This window comes from Lycorma delicatula, chromosome 4 (assembly GCF_047948215.1).
Source record: "Lycorma delicatula isolate Av1 chromosome 4, ASM4794821v1, whole genome shotgun sequence".
Lineage (NCBI taxonomy): Eukaryota > Metazoa > Arthropoda > Insecta > Hemiptera > Fulgoridae > Lycorma > Lycorma delicatula.
This window is the reverse complement of record NC_134458.1, coordinates 35,994,543-36,012,091: the sequence shown is the minus strand read 5'-3', so window position 1 is coordinate 36,012,091 and position 17,549 is coordinate 35,994,543. Positions and strand designations below refer to the sequence as shown.

Genomic DNA, 17,549 nt, shown 5'->3' with positions numbered 1-17,549 from the left:
GCAGTAATGATTTTTAATTTTTGTAATTGGTTTTATTATTTAGTACTTTTTAGTGATCATCAAGAAAAATTTACGATTCGAAAACTTATGGATATAACGTATTTAACGTACTGAGCCAAATGAAGAAACTGTAAACATTTCAATTTATTCATTTACCAATCTAAACTTACAGCTTTCTCAAGAGATTGACTTCCTCGAGAGACGTTTTATCTTGCGGATCATACAGCAATTTTGTCGGTCCATACAAGTAACGGCTAAACTCTCCAATTTTCTCACGCGGCTCATTCCTACGTATATCTGGCTATTGGCAAAGATGCGAGTGCTCATATCTACAACAGTTTTATATAGGGTAGTCCTTTGTATTTTATGCCCGTCACAGCCCAGCACAACATTAGTGGCAGAATACGACATTCTACTTTGCCCTGACCACTTAAAGCATCAAATTCGACAATATTGAGGATCGAGCCAGTGGGCTCGATCCTCAATCCGATGCCGACAGCATAACCTCTAATCGTACTTTCGTCAAAGTCTACAAAGACCGGGCTTAAGCTGGTGTCGGCGTAGCGGAGGCCACTCGATCCTTTCTTTCTGATTGATCGGTTAATTTCTGTTCTGTTTCAGTTCCATCGTGATTTTGTATTATACTGGCAAATATCCTGTTTGAATTTTGAAAGTCGGAACGTTGGTTACGAAGATATAACAACATTTCCGAATAACCGTGATCTGTTAGATCGAAAGTGTACCTGATGCACGTTAAAGTTAGCCTTCCAACCGACTACCGTTTGAATTTTGAAAATCGTCCGATTGTTCGCAGAGATATTATAAGAGCACCCCATTGCATCTCCCAAAACATATACGTATTTATAAAGCCTGTGACACTTCCGGTAACGTAAGGATTCTAACGCGGGGTCATACATCTAAATCGGTTAGCCCGTTGAGTGCAACGGTGGAACAAACAAACATACATATATACACCCTAAGTACATTACACTCCTTTTTGAGCAGTCACGTAAAAAGTACCCAATGACTATTTCAACAAAAAATTTCTGTGTCTATTTTAGACACAGAATAGGATGGACGAACAGAAAACGAAAAATAAAGTAAGCATTACCGTTTATGTGTTGCGGGTTCGTGTTTTAATTTACCTTCATGGTTTAAAAATTTCTTGGTGACTTTTAATATCAAAGGCCCTGAAAAAGCCATTTAGTAAACCGGGTGCCGGGATAATCAACACTTAGTTAGATAGGTTTAATCAACCTTAATACATCGGATCTAAAAAGAACCGTTCGATTTTAAGTTATACCAACGACAGCTACTCCGGTCAGGAAGTCTTAATCTATAATCTGGATAGTCGAATTCAACCTTAGATTAGTCCTGAAGAGAACCATTTGTGCTTGTTGACTGTGACGAAATGGCTGAGCTTCTCTTGATAATTTATTTTTCTTGTAGGGTTGCCGTCTAGGTCTCGACAGACAGAATTCTGGCCTGCACTACACTCTCGGCAGAAAATCGGCTGAGTTGGCCAGAATAACGATTATTCTGATGAGTTGTGGTTCGACATTTATAAATAATTTGTCAAAATAGTCTCCAACCAGCTGGTTTGAATAGCAGACCGAACAATAAGTTTAGGATACCGGTATCAATGATAACATTGTACATAACTTAATTTTTCTTCTACATTTGACGTTTTTGATGAATTCCTGTATTATATCATGAATATTTATTTTAATACATTATTTTTTCAGTTATACACAGAGTGTCCCACGAAGAAATGGAAAAAATTTCAGGACATATTCTACTATTTAAAATAATAAAAAAACGTTCACATAAACATAGGTCTGGAAACGCTTTGTTTCCGAGTTACGGCTAGTGAAACATTTTGCCCGGATTTCAGCACTTCTGATAAAAACAAGTCCTACTGTAATTTTTGGGACCCAAATTAGGAGTAAATTTGGTGGTTTTTTTATGTAATATGAGCTGGAAAATAGGAGTAGGAGCTGGAATACAGTAGTTTTTATGATATCCGATGTAAAACACAAAATTCGGGGTTGAAAACATGTTTTATTTTTGGTTTGTAATGGAATAGCTTATTAAATGACTGATAAATATGAAAGCTTTTGTAAGAAAACTTAAAGAGGATTTAATCTTGAGAAAATTAATGTAAATACAGCAATAAAAAGTAAAAAATGCTTTTTAAAAATTGTTTTTATTAAAGCAAAATAGACGAAAAATAGACAGAAAATCGTATTATTCTTTCTGTACCTAATAAAGATTCTTTTTAAACATTCTTCAGTTTATCAGTATTTACAAACGGAAGGGTAATTTTCAACGTGTTCGTTTTCTGTTGAACTCCATCGTGTTAATGATGAATATCGTGTGATTCAGCATATTCAGCGTAGCCCAGGCGCTAGTACAAGAAAAATTTCATGTCACACTGGTTTGTCAAAAAACAAACTGTGACGCATCCTACGAAAAGAAAATCTTTGTCCTTTCCGCCTACAGATGATTCAAAATTTGCTCGGCAGATTGCCCCCAGCGGTTAAACTTATGTCATTGGTTTCTAGACAACGCTGATAAGGTAAATTCAATTTTATTTACTGATGAAGCCACTTTTATGAGAAGGGGAGTCCTCAATTCTAAAAAGAGTCATTTATGGAACGAAGACGATCCACATGGTAGTGTGGAAAATAGTTTCCAACATAGATTTCACATTAATGTTTGGTGTAGCATTATTTATGACAAAATTCTGGAATCATTTGTTTTTAATGAAAACCTTACGGGAGGTGCATACGTTAATTTCTTGAAAAGTAATTTGCCAGATCATTTGGAGGATGCATATACTTTCTTGGAGGAAGTATATTTATACCTTCTCAATCTTTCTTTTCAAACATGAAAGTCTGTAAAACGGGAAAGTAAAATAAGAGTGAAACGATTGACCGATTAATGGTAATTCATTAATTTTTTAAATTGCCTAAAAATAATTGTGACTTTCTTCTTATCAGATTTAATTTGGAACGTAACTCTACATAAATAAATATATATATGAGAAACAGCTCATTCGCTAATCGCAATAAATGGTAATTCTCTTTTAGAACACCAAAAAATTTTCAAAAGGGTTCCACTTAATCTCCAAACCAATACTATGATATCTTTTTAATCAACTGTCCAGAAATGTTGTGGTCATCCTGTCAGAATGATGAGTGGCCAACGAAATCTGCAGGAATGTTTTGCTTTTTTTTTTAGAAATAAATATTCTCTCTCCAGGTATTACTATTTTTCTTCTATTTGAAATAAAAATTTACTCTGAACTATAAAACTCAATAAATTTATACTATATTATACGTTATTCATAAACTTGTTAAAAGCTTAGAATGTTTTAAGATCTATTTTTTATCCTGCCAAAAAAAACTCTTGCATCAAAACTTATTTTGTTAAAACTGTCAGTCTTAAAGTGTAAATTTCCAACAGATTTAACAAATGCAATTCATTGTCCTAATTAAAATCTAATTACAATGAATTGCAAATTTTATTAAGCCTAAATTTCTGACACCATAAACGTTTAATGTAAAAAGCTTATTTTATTTAAATTAAAAGAAGTTGCGATTACATTATGGTTTTCAAGACAAAACAGGAAGGTCGGAAAGAAAAATAATCATAAAATTTGATTACGATAGTGTTTTTTTACCAAGATTATCATATTTACATTTTTTTTTTATATCGATTAAGATTAAAACCTTTATTTTTATTTTTTTTTTTTTACGTACAATTATTCCTTTCAAAATTTGGTAGCTATCTAGATATTGCAATTCATTTTAAATGTATCGATTTCATTAAAAGTTCAAAACATTAAATATCTTATTTAATATTAAAATATGGAATCAAGTTCAGATTACGAATTACGTTATATCGTGTAGTAAAATTCTATTATGGATTCACCAGACAGGTATTTTTAAAGATGGATTTCATTAAAATAGTTATTTTTTATAAAGTTATCGTCTATCTCTAGTGCTGTTTGCTTTAAATGAATGCAAGGTGCATTAAAGTACCAAGATGCAAAAAAGTACATTGAAATAAAAATTATTTTAAAAGAGACAATACTCATAAAGTTAAAGTAAAAATTAAAAAAAAAAAAATGAAACTCTCTTTTAATTCTAAGTAGAAAATGTATTCTTAACTATAAATTGTATTTAATAATTTTATACTTATCGTTATAATAGAATCAAAGATTCTTTCATTATTTATAATATTACATTATCGTGAAACATAATTAAAATAATATGTGTAGTAACAATAATAATAATAATACAACCGGTGTATAAAATTGAAATGATGCATTAAGAACCAGAAATTGTGCAACCGGTTTATTCAGTTATTGAATCACACCGGCAACATATCGGGTGCAACAGCAAAAGGTCGAGGAGAAACCACCCAGCGGATTTGACGGTGTGTGTAGAATATAGCCAGCCAGCGTTTTATTCGTACTTCCACAAGGCTAACAGCAACCGACCTTATTACGTGTTCTGGCAATTTATCTATGTTTACGCAACAGTGGTGTGTTGCCACAACCACTTAAACCGAAATTGTCGTCGAACCGATGTCAAAATGTCAAGTTAAATTTTATTAAAAATAAAAAATAAAATATTTAACACGAATATAATACTGTACTATTACTTTTTATGTCCCTGTAAAAATGGTTAAAAAATATTCCGATTCATAAGTAAAAAACTACTTTGTTATCAAACGATATTTTTATTCTTAAAAGGCTTTCTTTTCTGATCGCAATAAAACTTTTTTTCAACAGGATCAGTTGTGTCGAAGTATATATTTAAATATCACCAAGCACTTGAACGTGTCGATTTGAACTATAATTCGACGATATTTTCAACATTATGCTAACATAACTTTAAATTATTCTGATTTCATGGTAGCCACGTTTCGCTTTCATTAAGTACTACAAATATCTTTAAGGATCTCTTTATAATTTCTAAATCTATTTGATATTTATACATTATTTTCAGAGTATCTTTAAATTTTAAAAGAAAAGAATATTTTATCGCAACATTTATTGAAACTAGTCAACGAAAAATTTTTAAATAATTTTGTGCAACTCTCAGAGTAAAAATGCGTTATTTCGTAAAGGGTTATAAGCGAGTTGGGTGCTTGATAGAGTTGGAAGGGAAAATTAGCATCTGGATGAGGTAATTTGTTTTAAGATTTTTCCGGACATAGAACGTTCTTTAAAAATTAAAATGTTATAAAAATTAAATCTATACGGTTCAGTACTATGCTTTAGGCAAAACTATTTATGAAAAAATATATAGAACGTCATTCATAGGAAAATATAAGTTTTCTTTCATTCTACTATTAATAAATAAATTCTTGCGACTTGATCTAGAAAAATGAAGCTTTAGGTGACTTAATTTTTTACGGAAGAAAAGAGAAAATTATATAATAGGTTCAAATTATTATAGTTTTTATGTCAGTCGATTAGATTTTCCAGGTTATGATCTTTTTATAACATAAAATTTATTTCTTTAAATATTAATTTATTTAAATTTTATTTTAAAGTTTTTGGATCCCTTGAGATCATATTAATAAATAGTTATTAATTCGCAAAGCTCGAAAATGTTCCTAATATTTTGTTTCATTTTAATTTTAAAACACAAAACTATTTTAAAAAAGAAAATTATTTTTTTCTATCTTATGCGATAAGACTACTAGGTATAGACTAAATTATAAGTTAAACATAAACTTATAACTACCTAAATTACAGATTATTTTGGGAAGAAAAAAAGAATAAAAATTATCATTAATTTCAACTGATAAAAAAATATTTCGATTAAAACTACTTCAAAATTTTCAAAAAAATGTTTATGTTAAAATAGGTGTTAATGTGATAATTTTTCAATTAATTTTAGTTGGACTGAAATTGCTTACTACCACAAACATATTTTTTCTTGTTATAATTTTAGTATCCTAATTAAAAAAAAATATTTATCTCAGTGATTAACAAAAAAAATATTATTAATTAAGGATTTTAAAAATATTGCCTACAGGTTCATATTCCTTACTCCTATCACTGGAATTTCTTCTCCAACCAAAACTCTCTCAAAATTTAATTTGATAATTGTCCTCAAATGTTACAGAGTGCTATTTGTAACATGATATGCAGTTGAATTAGACATAGCTATCATAATTAACACCTATTTATGTTGTAACACTAAACTTGCCATGTTTTAAAGGTTATTTTTAAAAATGATATAACCAGTAAAAAATATTGAAGTCGAGATATCACAACGTTAAAGCATCAAAAACATAAAATTTCGTTGTGTATAACTTATTTAGCTTCGAACCAAATTCTTCGCTGATCAAATTTCTCAGTCGGTACACTCTGGCGATATATTAATGTTATCTTGTACAATCTTGTGACTTATTATACTAATAACTACCCATTAGAATGCCTTTTAAAGACAAAAGTGACGGTTTTACAACCCAGTAATTGTAGAATCCTGTTATCGGTTTCAAGACACATCTGATAAATGCACTTATTATTAGTCAAATCGGTTTACGGATCGATAATTAAAATTTATTTTTAGCTATGATCTAAATTGCAAACGCTTCTTCCGAGAGTATTTCAATTATAATTCGATCCACAAAAGTTTGAGCTGAAAATGTCATGGAAGAATTGTAATTATATTTTTTAAAAAAAGTAACGTATATTTTTTGATAGAATCTGAAGTTTGTTTAAAATTTAGGTAAGAGTACACTCAGTGATAGCATAAACGTTCATAAAACCTCTTAAAATTGGCTGGTTCATATTTAAAGCAATCCGTTACATTTTTATCACAGGGAAACGACCGTATACTGTACAGTGTACGCTATACTGTAAGAGTGTAGAAGGTAGTTGAATTACCATTTTTAAATGAATCTTTCATTCATTAACTTTTATTTTACCTTTCAACCACTAATTTTAATTTATCTAGAAAAAAAATTTTATCATAGTAATTAAAAAATATTTTTTAATTACAATATTTTTTAATATTATTATTTTTAATTACAATGATAGAATTGTTTATTATTAAAAAAAAATGTTTTGATACAATAACTTGGGACAAATATACCATTTTTTTAAAAGGCCTATTGTCTTCGAAATAATGAACAATACAATGTGAAATCTGATGAGTGTGATACAAAACATTTGGATGTTATCTAAATATTTTTTAGACTTATTTTATAAACTTTATGGAGCTTGAAAATCGTACGTATACTACTAAAGAGAGTAAAAACCATATGTTTTTGTGTATATTTGATTTTTCAAAGGATTTCTTTTTTGTTATAACTGTTTAAACTCAATCGATTTATTTCGATAGCCGAACTACAATCCAGTTGCAAATAAATACTTATTCTGTTTATTTTCTTATCTTTTCCAGAGAAAATTTTTCAAAGAAATTTTATCGTTTTTTAAGGATGAGTATTTTTCAATATTTAAAAGTAAGAGGGTTAAATTTATTGATCGATATTCGAGCATAAATACGAGTAAATACGTTATAATTATGCTATTGCATATCGCTATCGTTATGCTATACGCTTATACGTTTACGGACCGATACAACATTCCTTTTAAATTAAAAGAAAAAAACAAAAAAGAAAAAACTGAATGCTTTTGTAAAAAATATTAATAGATTTAATACGAATACTAGGTTTTTTATTGGCCTCATGAATCGATACAATTTATACCAAGGAAAAATCCAACCAGACTGGGAGTAATAATAAACTTTTACCCCAAAAAAGAATATAATTCAAACATTTTTTTGTAGTTTGTTAAAAACATTTTTTTTCGATTTGTATCAGTTATTTAATGCTATGTTATTAAAAAAAAACATTTCGATTCTCTACCAAGAATTCCAATTACTCGTTACAATAATAATACGTATCCTTGGATAACTATGCTCGTCAGGAGAAATAATTAATTAGTACAAGGATACATAAACAAATCGAACATAATAATGACATATTTAATACAGTTAATGGTAAATGTCTTCCAGAATTAAACCTTTGTTAACTTTAAGAAAATATTATATAACAGTATAGACATCATACCATATCTTAAAATGACTTAAAAAACTATTCCTTGTATACATCGAAGTTACTCAAAAGTTGATAATGTCAATCCGATCATGTAATCTATAAATTTATATAGTATAGTTTATTTTTTCTATAAGTTTTTTTTACAAAGATCTGTTCTGCTTAGTACGTGTAAATAGTGTTTCTTCTACGAACAGATTACTAGTTTGAACTAAAGGCTGTGCATTTTACCTTAAAAATATAATATTGTCTACAATAGTGCCTACGTAAACACGGCAAATCCTTTTCAAAAATATTAAACAAGGTTTTATTATGAGATTTAATATCCCTTGCATTATTCTTCTGAAGATTTTACGGTGGTCTATGTATTAGATGTCGAAAAACGGTGATTCGTTCGACGTAAAGTAATCAATACATTGTAAGAAAATCACTGTCATGTACGTCAATTTCAAGAAATAATAATGCTTATAAAATTAAATAATATTTATACATCAATACTTGAATAACCTTTACAAAAAAGTAAAATAGAAAATATTGTAATAACTACTCTAATACATTGTATATCGTATTGGCACTCTTGTTAGATTATATTAATACTACGTTCGATTTTCCAGTGAAATAATAGAGAAAACGCATCAGCCGCATCGAGTAACTCTCAAAAATTTAAAATCGGAAATTTTCAATAATGTAATTACTAAAGGTAAAGAAATCACATCTGATCGTGTGGTCGCGCTTTGGTAACGCATTCAGTAGATGCTATAACTTTTAAAAAGCAATCTTTTTTTATATTATTAGTATTTTCATTTTTTTACATGAAAAAATTAATTTAGTTTAATTTATAATTTTATAAAATCAAAAATAAAATAAAATTAACAAATTTTTACAGAGGACAAATATAAATTTAATCTTCGTCGTTAACGGATGAAAATCGGCAAATAATTATTTTAATAAAAATAGAAAAAATAAATTATAGACTTCATGAACGATCCATTTTCAATGAAATAAAAAATAGTTTTTTTTATGAGCGTTACAATAGATCGATATGGTAAATTTATTTAATTTAGCAGGTATTAAGAAAATGTTTAAAAAATAAGGGTATGCGATTCAGTACTATGGTTTAGACCAAATATTTATAAAAAAAATATACAATAAAGAATAAGATTTTTCATAGAAATAAAGACATTTTTACTATCGTCACTATTATAGAAATGAAAGCTTCTGTCATCAATTTAATTTTATAAATCCGTTAAACATATAAACACCCAGATAAATCAAATTAATTAACTTACTAAAATACCTCTTCTAATGACATGATAAAATAAGAATATCTAATGAAAAGAGAAACAAATAGGTCTAAGAAATTTCGCTACGATAAAAGGAAAAGTTAATACATGATAAATATTTTCTAAAATATAAAGAAAGATAAGTTAAACAGTTATTAAAACAAATTTGAAAGTAGAAAACCCTCATAAGCCGTTTAAAAATGAATAAATAATAACTGAAATCTAAAAACATGTAGTAACTTCGATTTATAGACAATAATCCTGAGTGCATACTACGGTATAATATTAAAAAAACCGAAATATATATATAATTAAAATAATGAGAAAATAAACAGTTAAAAATTCTAGAATAAAAATAAAGAATATTTTTAACTGTGTTGTTTAAATAATACTGGCTAAAAATATTCCAAAGTACATTAAGAATGAACTTTAAAACCGGCAAAAAATAAAGAATATAGTTTTGTTTTGTAAATTATTTCTAATTTTCCTGTTGCTAGCTTAAGAGAAATACAAATGAATGGCATCGATCAAAAATAAATTCACCGTTTTTTTTCTATCTTGATATTTTGATATCCCGGAATCGAAATATACAAAAACTCTTGGTTACAAAATCCTGTATGCGAGTTGATCGCTATTCGTTAAAATATCTCAGCAACAGTTTAACCTACAGTTATGAAATTCAGTAAACCTGCTTAATAATTTAAAACTGTATAACTATATAAAAGGGTGGTGAGATAACAGGAAATGGTAACATCTACACTCGCTTAACGAGCAAGGGACGCAGCTACCTTGAACGCTGAATTAATAAAGCTGCACTAAATATCCGAAACTTCCAGAATATCATACGATACAATACATCATTTGAAGAGAGATAACTTTAAACGTATCGGTAATTCGACTTCATCCCAAAAAACAGGAGCCTATCGACTTGAAATTTTTTTAAATTATTTTTCCTAAACGAGATGTAATTAGAGTAGAAAAAAATTTCAGCGTATCACAGGGTTAGAGAATAGAGTTTAAAAAAGCTTTTTATCTGATTCAGATGTTTTTTCACAATACTATATGAAATTCAGAGACGAAAGACCTTAGTTCAGGATCGAATTCGTGCGAATTTTTCCATTTTTAGACTGGTTTAAAAAAGACATTTGATTTAAAACAATTTAAATTAATCTAATTTACATAAAAAATTAGTAAACAAATATAAAAAATAAAGTATTAAAATAATTTTGAAATTTATCATCTTAACAAAAGTTTTATAATACATTGAATTGATAAATGTTTGCAAGCGTTTTACAATAAGGAAAAAGTGTTTTTCTAAAGTAATATTTCTCTGAAGGTTTTGTCAATAAGTTACTAATAATTTAATGGATATCGGCTACAGTAAACAACACTTAATTCTACAAACACGTAAGCGTGGTTACGTGTAGATATTTATAAACATTTTAACAATTTAATAAAATCTAGCATCAAAATAATCACGCTTTGTTGATTTTTAATTACGTAACAAGAAGCCGGAATAATTCTGCGGTTAAAATGAAGGACTTCTTTAATCAGCTGAATAAAATGTGATGAATCACAGTCAGACATTATTTAAGTTAAAAATAAATTTTTATTGTTGTCATATTACCGTGAGTTTCTAATTAATAAAGATTTCTGAGGCTACGTGATCGCTTAAGGGTACGTCCCGATAATAATCATATTATTTTGCAGGTTACATTCGATCCCGTTTGTTAACCCCACAAAAATTACCTTTCCAAATAAATAAAAAAAATTGAAAAACCATATTAATTAAATATTATATGTCATAATAGAATAATAAAAAACATGTGAATAAATACACTTTTAAGCTAAAGTTTGAAAAAAAAAAATTGGATGAAAGTACAAAAACAAAGTGTTTCGAAACCTATTTTTAAAATGATATTTCCATTATTCGTAATGCACCTGTACATATGTATGCAAATATATTGTGGGGGGGGGGAGATATAAACAGCAATCAATAATTTTAAAACACGTGTTCTAGGCTGTTACTCTTCTAGAGAAGTAGAATAACAAAATTAGGCGTTTTATTTACATTTTGATAATAACAGTAACCTAATTTGATGTTTACCCTAATTTTGTAAATAATATTTGATTCAAATTGGATTGGTTTATACATTTTAGTGTCATTATTTGTAGGGTACCGTTCAGGAATTACTAATTATATATTTATTTTTTTTGTGTCCTTTTCTCGGCAACTGCTTAAGTTCTGGTAGATTTCTTCTGTAAATATTAGAATAATTATTTTTGATTATATTAATGCACATTTCTACTTTGTTTATTTTATTATTTTTATAATAGTTTTTCATTTTTAAATATTTATTTTTTCAAGGAATTTTTATTAAATTTTATGTATCCTAAGTTCTTTAAAATTTTTTTTTAATTTTCCTTTAATACTTTTTTAATGAGAAAAAATATCATTTTGGAAGATAAATATTTAATTAAATTTCAGAAAATTTGATATTTAATTAATCGATTTTCAAATTCTTATAATTCATACTCAGATTCAGCTGAAAATAAAAAGTATCTGTTTTTAATCATATTTTGTAATTCCTGTTCATGATAAAGAAACAATTTTTAATAATTCAATATCTAAACGGTAATAACAGTTTGCTAATAGAGTCATAATATTTAATATTAGTTTTAAAATTCGGTTTTTTTGTCATGCGGATAAATTTGCAAAATCATTAAAAGCACATTATTTATACGCATATTTCTATATAATTAATCTAAATCTTTTAAAAAAACAAACAATAATACTATGTAATGTGTATGTATTACGCAGACCCCACCCATAATGTCATAAAGAAAATCGTAATTCAAATGATCCCCATAAAAAGCTTAGCATAATCTCTGGAAGTTCCCTTGAAAGATATTTTGTTCATATCAAATTGAAGAAATTTCGATTATTAATATTATATGGGCTTATAGCAGTATTTTCACCAAGAAATTCCACAGGAAAAATCGGATTCTTGAGGATTAAATAATATCGTTATCCCTCGAGATTTAAATATCTGGGAACATTTAGTCCTACTGTATTGTTTATTATAGGTAAAGAGTGAGAAAATGGTATGATAATTTGGAAGCCTCCAAAATAAATACTGCAACTTTATGCGGTTTTCAACCCCTAAAGTAACAGTACTATGAAACAACTTTAAATCCTTTTTTTCGCTAGATCAGAGCATGTAATTAATTAGAACATGATAACAAACAGAAACTGTTCCAAAAACCGACAGCGTTAAAATATAACTGGCACTGGATAGGTTTTCGATGTTCCATAAGGAAAGGTAAGTGGCGTTTACCTCTTCCTAACGACGACGACCAGTATCTGTAACTGCTACAGTAAATTAATTCGAACTAAAAAAAGAAGAATATTTAGAATATCAGGGTGGTCATCTCATGAATAGTATTTTTTAAACCTAAACAAAAATATTTATTTAAATTCTACTAATTTCAACTCTTTTCTCCGGGAATAAAATACTACATTTCAACACTACGTTTTAAATTATTTCTCTTTATATGTATACACTATTTCTGGTATAGTGCCTGTATATAAAATTAATGTAATATTGCATAAATTGACAAATTATTTTTATTTGTATTTTTTTAAATTAACGAAAAGCAAATTCTCATATTTATTTTTCTAAAATATTAAAAAAACTATCTTACTTGATAAAAAACAAGACTAATATAATAAAAGCAAAAATTAATTACATTAAAAAGTATAAACTGATGAGAATTTTGATGCTAATTTCATTTTTAAGAGTGTATAGGAATAATGTTAATTGCTCGCGAAAAAATTAAATATTTTTCAAGTAATTATGTAAGACTTAAGTACTCTACGTGATAATTATGTAAACAGTTATTTTCAGCTAAAGTAGTATCTTAATTTACATATTATACGTTATTTAAATCTACATAGCTTCTTGTGCACTGTATGAATACTTTAAAAAAAATTTTAATACTACAAATTGGTAAAGTTTCATTGCCAAAGTTTAGTGATTTTAGGCTTATTTTTTCGAATAAATTAATTTTTTGTCAAAAGTATATTTGAAATAATAAATTTCAATAATATATATATATATAAACACCTTAAAAATATAAATTTAGGCTAGAATAAGTACGTTAAAAATAAAGTACAGATGCACAAAGTTTTAAGATTTGGCTTTATCGAAGTGAAAAATTGATTAGTTACTCAATTCATAATTTCCATTTAAGTAAAAACTATTTTCGTATAACATTACTCCTACAAGTACAAAGCAGTTCCAATATTATAATTGACTAATTTTAATTTTTATACGTTGCATTACCTAGTTGCGTTCTTTTAGTCATTATTATGAATTATTCACCGATAATATAACCAATATTGGGTGAAAATCACACGTCATACAGATTTGTTAAAAATCTGATACAAGAGATTTTTTTAGCTAAAAACAGATAAAAACTAACTGAAATTGAAATATTTATTAATTTTATGTGTTATCATCCGAAAATAGTTTGGTGTTAGAAAGTAGATGCGAGTTACACAAATTCCGCTAAACCTTTTCTGCTAAAACCGAGAAAAAATTGGGGTGGGGGGGGGGAGGAAAATGGAGTTGAATAAAAAAAAACAAAAAGGAAAAGGCAACTTGTTTTTTTTACTTATACAATATACCTCGGGGAATTTCTATCAAATTAATGTAAGGCATTCGGCCGTAATAAACTAACATTTATAACTGTGTCAAGTCGAAATCTCAAAGACATAGGTAAAGTTATTGTAAAATATAAAAATTTGCTTTATTAATTGCACTTTCGTTACGTCAGAATATTGGATAGTGATGACGGAGAGGAGATACAGTGTAACAAAGGTAAAGGATAGCTCTAAATACATACATAATCTCTAAGGCAACTATAAAATGAAATATTCATTTCAACTCAAAATTAACAAATTTTATAAAGGGGAAATATATTGGACGGATTTAGAAATGATTGGATTGACTCAAAACGTCTCAAGGTCTTAAAGATTGATCCTTCGATAAAAGAAGTAAATTAACTTTCGTTTTGTTGATATTTAAAGTTAATACTTTTAGTTTAACTATTATAAATAATGATTATTATAACATTACAGTGATTTTCCTTTCTATGTTATTAATAATTAAATGAAATATTATAAATAAATAGCAATTAGCTTATTTATACATTATATAAAGAAATCTAAAGGTGAAAAAATATTTAATGATAAATATTTAAGTTAGTATACGGTAATGAGAAATGAATTTTTGTAGCTTCCATCTGAGAAGAGAAACTGTTCAATTCTACGTCTTTTTTGTATTGCTATATGTTGTTGAATCTTGTCCTTCTCATGAGCTTTATTGAAACAGCCTTTGAAATATGATTTTACTGGATATTGCTTAAGATATTTTTTTATTGGCTTGATGATATCACCAAATAAGCTTGAAGCTTGTGTGTGGGATATGGAAATGGAATTTTGTAGGGTATGAAAAAGACCATGCCTGACCAGAATTCGAACCCGGGACCTCCGGATGAAAGGCGAAACGCTACCACTCGGCCATGGAAATTAGTTGGAGAGTTAGGATTTAGAATGAGGCAGTTGTTAAACGATTGGATAAAGGTAACGTTGAACATTGTTTAAAAAAATACTTGAAAATTCTGCACTTGAATCTGTTGAGACACCTGAAAAAGTATCGCACCTGAAAATACTTAGAATAAAGATACAATTGAGAGAAAGGTACAGAGAATATAGGGTACAGAATATAAGATACAGAGGGTATAAGATACAGGGTAGAGAATATAAGGTACAGAGAAGGGTTCACAAAGGAGAATATCGCCTTCGAAGTACTTACTGTCCGGAGCGGTTCTCCGTAACTATACAGTCATACAGTTCAGAACTGGGGTAGATAAATCTAACCTCACTCTGATGTCTACTGACATTCAAGATTTAATTAATTAATTTTCAGAAAAGAGAAGAAAATGAACACTATTTTTTAATTAATATAAAATAAAAAGGGATAGTTTTAAATTTTAATTATTTATTTATAAATAAATAAATTATATTCAGAGTTTCATCTTTAAATTAGTAAGTTATAATATCATTCAATCTTTATTTTATAAACTCGTAAAAATTTTAAAATCCATTAAAATAAATAAAGAAAGTTATACTGATAATAAAAAAGAGTAAAAATGATTTTGTTATGGTAATTATTATTACACAATTTCTATAATTTATTTTTCATATATCTACAAAATAACTTGCTACAAAAATAAAACAGTAGTAATAATAATAATAGATATGAATGTTACTTACCAGTAGGCAAATGGCAGCTTGTGTTATCATTGACGCCATACCTGAATAAAAAGAGAAAGTCCTTTTATAATGTGACAAATAAATAATGTAGGTCGTTTAGACAGCAGTGTGAAAGTAAACAACATCGATCGCCTCTTCAGAGTTATTTATTTCTTGAATATTATATTAGAATTAATTACTTTCATTTTCTAATATTTAGAAAATTAAGATGATTTAATTGTTTTGATTTATTTCTAGTAACTGATATCCGCTCATAAAAAAATAATCCTATTAAATCATCTCTGACTTTAAACTTGTGTTAAATATTATTCCGGTTTCGTTTTTATGATACTAAAAGTAACATTTACAAAAATGAAAGTATTTAATTCTGCATTCAGAGGAATTCATTAAATAAATATGGAAAATTTTGAAAATTTCAGTAAACATCTTTAGAGTATGTTTTCTTAGATTTACTTAAAAATCAAAAGTAAAAGAAAAAAATGAATGAGAAAATTAATTAATGCCCACATAAAAATATTCGTCTATATGTAAACTAATATTTTATTCGTTGGTGCGTTCGCTTCCATTACGGAAATACATCTGTTGTAAGCGAACTGTTACATGACATACAAGTTAAAAATGGCAGAACCACCTTCAAGAACCAGCTATTGTCAGGTATTTTACGGCAACTGAAGAGTGAAAACATTTTCCTTCATTTTACCAAATTCTATTATTGACTGAAGGAAGATTTACTTTGAGGAAAGTTTCAGGCGTGTATATTTATATAGATAACTTCATGACTAGGTAAGGATTTAACCGAGAGCGTCTTGAAGTCAGTGACTGTAAAAGATGTAACAGTTAATATTATGGTTCAGACAAAATTTATAAAAGAAGATATACTTTTTTTGGTTTTTCATTAATAAATATCGGGAGATTTGTTCTCGAGTTACCAAAAATTTAATACAAAAATTGAATGTTCCATATTTTATTTAGATTTCATAAGAAAGTTACCTTTTTTAATGGGTACTATGATTCGACTTCTGGAAAATTTCGACATATCTTCGCATTTCACATTCCCCAGACTCCAAAACCACCGTCAGCTCAAAAGTTTATATATACATTTATAAAAATATATATCTATATATATTTAACTTTTTTTGTGAACACGATAACTGCCGTAATTTTGCGCCAATCACTTTCAAATTGATACGTAAAATATAATGACCCAAAATTTAAACTAAACATGTGAAACTTTTTTCGCATACAACCATTGTTGTATTGAGTAAATTTGAAGTTTTTCTTAACTTAAGATAGAAAGTTTTTTTATCCCCTACTAAACACCGGTAAAATCTACGTTCGCCTACCGGCGTGCCGAAAGGGATTTTTTCATTAGAAGGCGAGTGGCGTATATTTGGTGTATATCTATCTATCTGTACAATTATGAAAAAATCTTTTTCTTTATTTTAGAAAATTAATTCTTTTTTCCTTTACTTCCTTGTACGAAGTAAAGGAAGTATTGTGATCGAGAAAAATCTCGGTTTTCAGATTTCAACGGAAATATGCATTTTGACCATCGCTGAATCCATTTTGATTAGTTTCGGCGTGACGTCTGTACTTACGTATATTCTCGCATAACTCAAAAACGATTAGCTGTAGGATGTTAAAATGTTGTATTTAGGATTGTTGTAACTTCTAGTTATGTACCTCCCCTTTTGATTGCAATCGACTGGACCAAAAGTATGCAAAAACTCTCAAAATCCAAAAACATTTGGATTTTGGACTTTTTGTTAACTGCAGTAATAAGCCTTCATCGGGAGCTTTACAAGATATATCATAAGTGGTACTTATTTTCATTGGTTCCA

General features: G+C 27.9%; 1 protein-coding gene across 1 annotated transcript in view; it reads right to left on the bottom strand.

The window, feature by feature from the left end:
- Positions 1 to 17,549, bottom strand: part of pio (zona pellucida domain-containing protein piopio) — a 122,395-nt gene that overhangs the window by 89,806 nt on the left and 15,040 nt on the right. Inside the window, exon 2 of the mRNA XM_075362710.1 lies at positions 15,709 to 15,749. Within this exon, the coding sequence (XP_075218825.1) occupies positions 15,709 to 15,747 (39 nt within the window). The 5' untranslated portion in view covers positions 15,748 to 15,749. The remainder of the gene's footprint in view (positions 1 to 15,708; positions 15,750 to 17,549) is intronic.